Source organism: Ovis aries, chromosome 3 (genome assembly GCF_016772045.2).
Source record: "Ovis aries strain OAR_USU_Benz2616 breed Rambouillet chromosome 3, ARS-UI_Ramb_v3.0, whole genome shotgun sequence".
Lineage (NCBI taxonomy): Eukaryota > Metazoa > Chordata > Mammalia > Artiodactyla > Bovidae > Ovis > Ovis aries.
The window spans coordinates 38,158,066-38,161,311 of NC_056056.1; the positions used below are offsets into that span (position 1 = coordinate 38,158,066).

Genomic DNA, 3,246 nt, shown 5'->3' on the forward strand with positions numbered 1-3,246 from the left:
TGTTCATGTGGATGTGAATGAATAAAACCTTTTAAAAACATTAGTTATTAAGATATGTAGAGAGAGATACCACATATTTCAAAAATCCCAAATTTTTGAAAAATTTCCAAATAGGAAATCTATTCTATAGAAATAAAAGGAATGAGGGAGAGCTATTCGGAGCCGGTCCAATGAGGGCCTCCGGGGGGCGGGCCGAGTCGCCGCGGGCCGGGCCCGGGAAGGCTCCGGCTGGCTAGTCCAGGTCGCCAGCGGTCAAGAGCTGCGGCCAACGTGCTGAGATGAGCGGCTCCCTGGGCCGGGCGGCGGCGGCGGCGGCGACGGCTCTGCTCCGCTGGGGGCGCGGCGTAGGCGGCGGCCTCCGGGGCCCGGGCGTGCGGGCGGCAGGCTTGGGCGGCAGCGGCTCGTCGGAGCACTTGGACGCGTTGGTGAAGAAGGACAAGGTGGTGGTCTTCCTCAAGGGGACGCCGGAGCAGCCCCAGTGCGGCTTCAGCAACGCCGTGGTGCAGATCCTGCGGCTGCACGGCGTCCACGACTACGCGGCCTACAACGTGCTGGACGACCCCCAGCTCCGGCAAGAACTCTTGGTTTTGGCGGGTGGAAATGAGGAGTGAAGGCAGCTTAACATTACCAGAAGAGTTGGGATCACACATGTCTATATATAGCGTTCTGCCCTCCTGAGAGCGGGGAACGTGTCTTTTGTGACTCCCGGAGCACTGTGTGTGTTGCTTATACAAAGCGAACTTTCAGTGAGTGTCTCAATGAAAACTGCTTCTTTTATCATTTTATCATAAACTCGTAAAAACATTATGGACACTGGAATTTCTGCCTGTTCAGATTACTCTTATATTCTTCATGTAAAGAGCAGTGTCTGTTGAATGAATAACCATCATCCTTTGTTGAATGGTTCTTAAGCATTTGAAAATACACTCAGCCTCGCCAGTGTCCAGGACTTTAAGGATAGTAAAGCTATGATGTTAGCAAGAAGTCAGATCAGGAGTGTGCGTACGTGTCTATGGAGGGCGGGTTGTATGCTGCAGACAGGGAGATAACGTGTGCCCACCCTCTGGAGGAGAAACTCTCAGTACCCGGGCAGGTTGAAGGTGAACCGACCTGAAGACCCATCTGTTTCATGCTCGAGTATTTAGTCTACAGCAGGGATCGACAAGCTTCCTTTGTGAAGAGCCAGAGTGTAAATACTTCAGGCTTTGGGCGCCCAGTGGTCTCTGTTGGCGCCTGTTCAGCTCTGCCGTTACAGAGTACTGCAGTCAGGGACGACGCCTAGATGAAGGGGAGAGGCGGAGTTCCAATAAAACTTTACTTATAAAAACAAGGAATTGGAGCGGACTTGGCCTGAAGGCTGTGGTTTGCCTCCCCTTGGGCTGGAGAGACCGTCCCCTGCCTGTGAACTCAGAGACTCCTGTAAGGATGTGCAACTTCTTCGTAGTAATGAAAAGTGGGCAAGAAAGGGTCTTGGTCTTTTAGCAGCAGAGTGAAGAAAGCAACTGTGTCATGTGATGGGAAACTAAGCTATGGTTAAAAAATTAATTAGATCTAGGTGTATTTAATCTGACTGAATCTCAGAAAAGACAATGTTTAGCCCAAAAGGTGGCTCAGTGGTAAAGAATCCACCTGCCAATGCAGGAGACTTGGGGTCAGTCCCTGGGTTGGGAAGATCCCCTGGAGAAGGAAATGGTAACCTGCACCAGTATTCTTGCCTGGGAAATCTCATGGACAGAGGAGCCTGGCAGGCTATGGTCCATGGGGTCGAAAAAGAGTCAGACTTGACTTAGTGACTAAACAACAACCAGTTACAAAAAGGTAATTGTGACTTAATTGTGTGTATATAAATGTTCAAAATGTGAAGCAGTCCCATGGATTGCAGATCTGTGTGTCATGCAGGTGGGGCTCACAGGTAGACAGGAGTAACCGATGCCAGCCCCCGGCCAGAGGCCACCTCTGGTGGTCAAGAACCTGGCCTTTGGACTCCCAGGCACCGGGACGCAAATCTGGCTCCACCATATGCTAGCTCTGTGACATTGGTCAAGTTATTTAACCTCAGAGCCCTTATTTCTTCATCTGTAGAATAAGGACAGTTGTACATACCTCTGTGAAGATGAAATGAGATTAGATGTGTGAACAATGTAAGAGTATGAAGCTCAGGAACCCGTAGCTCAGGAAATGGTGTTTTTATTGCTGCATGGCCTGCTTCATTGGTGTTTTCCCCGCATTCTTTCCCTCTGTTTTCCCCGCTGCATATACTGTCAGAAGAGCGTCACTGTGAGTGGGGTAGACGAAACTGACGTGGAGAGAGTAGCCACCGTGCAACTGGCACAGTGGGAGCATAATTTCTTTCACCAATTTTAACTTATTTAATCTTCATAATAAATCTGTGAGGCAGAGTTATTCCCATTTTACAGAAAAGGAAACGAAGGCTAAGAGATGCGATTTACCTGAGGCTATATTTACAAGCCAGCCAGCCAGGCTAACCCCTGAACCAAAGCCTTGTTACCTCTTGTGTGCCCGTTCAGTCGTGTCTGACTCTTTGTGACCCCGTGGACTATAGCCCCCCAGACGCCTCTGTCCATGGAATCTCCCAGGCAAGAACGCTGGAGCGGGTCGCCAGTCCCTCCCCCAGGTTCCTTCTTGGCCCTGTGGTTTACTTTTCTTCTCTTGAAGCTCTGCTATTTTTGATGCTTTGAGCTCACATTATCTCAAGCAGTCCTACCTGCTTAAGTCCTTAAGTACTCCCAAGTTGGGGGATATGGAGAACTACATGACTCCAGAGGAGGTGACGTAACCTCTCCAAGGAGTAGAGTCCCCTAATTGGCAGAGTTGGAATTAACCTGCGTCAGACTCTGAAGCTCGTGTCCTGAAAATCTGCCGAGAAAAAGGAAAACTGTGATCACGGTGCTCTTATGGTTGATTGTCCAAAGCAGGAATGACGTCCAGTGTTCTGAAATGTCAAGAATTTTAGAAGCACCTTTTGAAAGTTCTGGAAGGGAATTTTCTAGAACATTTCCTCCCCTCTGACTTGATACTTTGGAATATTAAAATTTTTGGTGGAGCAGTGGGTGTATGTAGAACTGATTTTGTAAGAGACTCCCAAGTCCCAGTCCTGGTTTTACCTGTTATGTATCTTTGCATTCAGCATTTTCTGTCACAAACAGAATCACATTTTATCATCTATAAAGTATGGTTATCATTAATATCCAAAAAAAAGAAATAAAAGAGCTAGTTACAAGGATA

General features: G+C 48.3%; 1 protein-coding gene across 1 annotated transcript; it reads left to right on the plus strand.

Annotated features, from left to right (window-relative positions):
• The first annotated feature begins 250 nt into the window (after window positions 1–250).
• Window positions 251–3,246, plus strand: LOC105610456 (glutaredoxin-related protein 5, mitochondrial-like). The gene has a single exon (XM_015094290.3). The coding sequence runs from the start codon at window positions 279–281 to the stop codon at window positions 609–611; it is 333 nt and encodes a 110-aa protein (XP_014949776.2). The 5' UTR covers window positions 251–278; the 3' UTR covers window positions 612–3,246.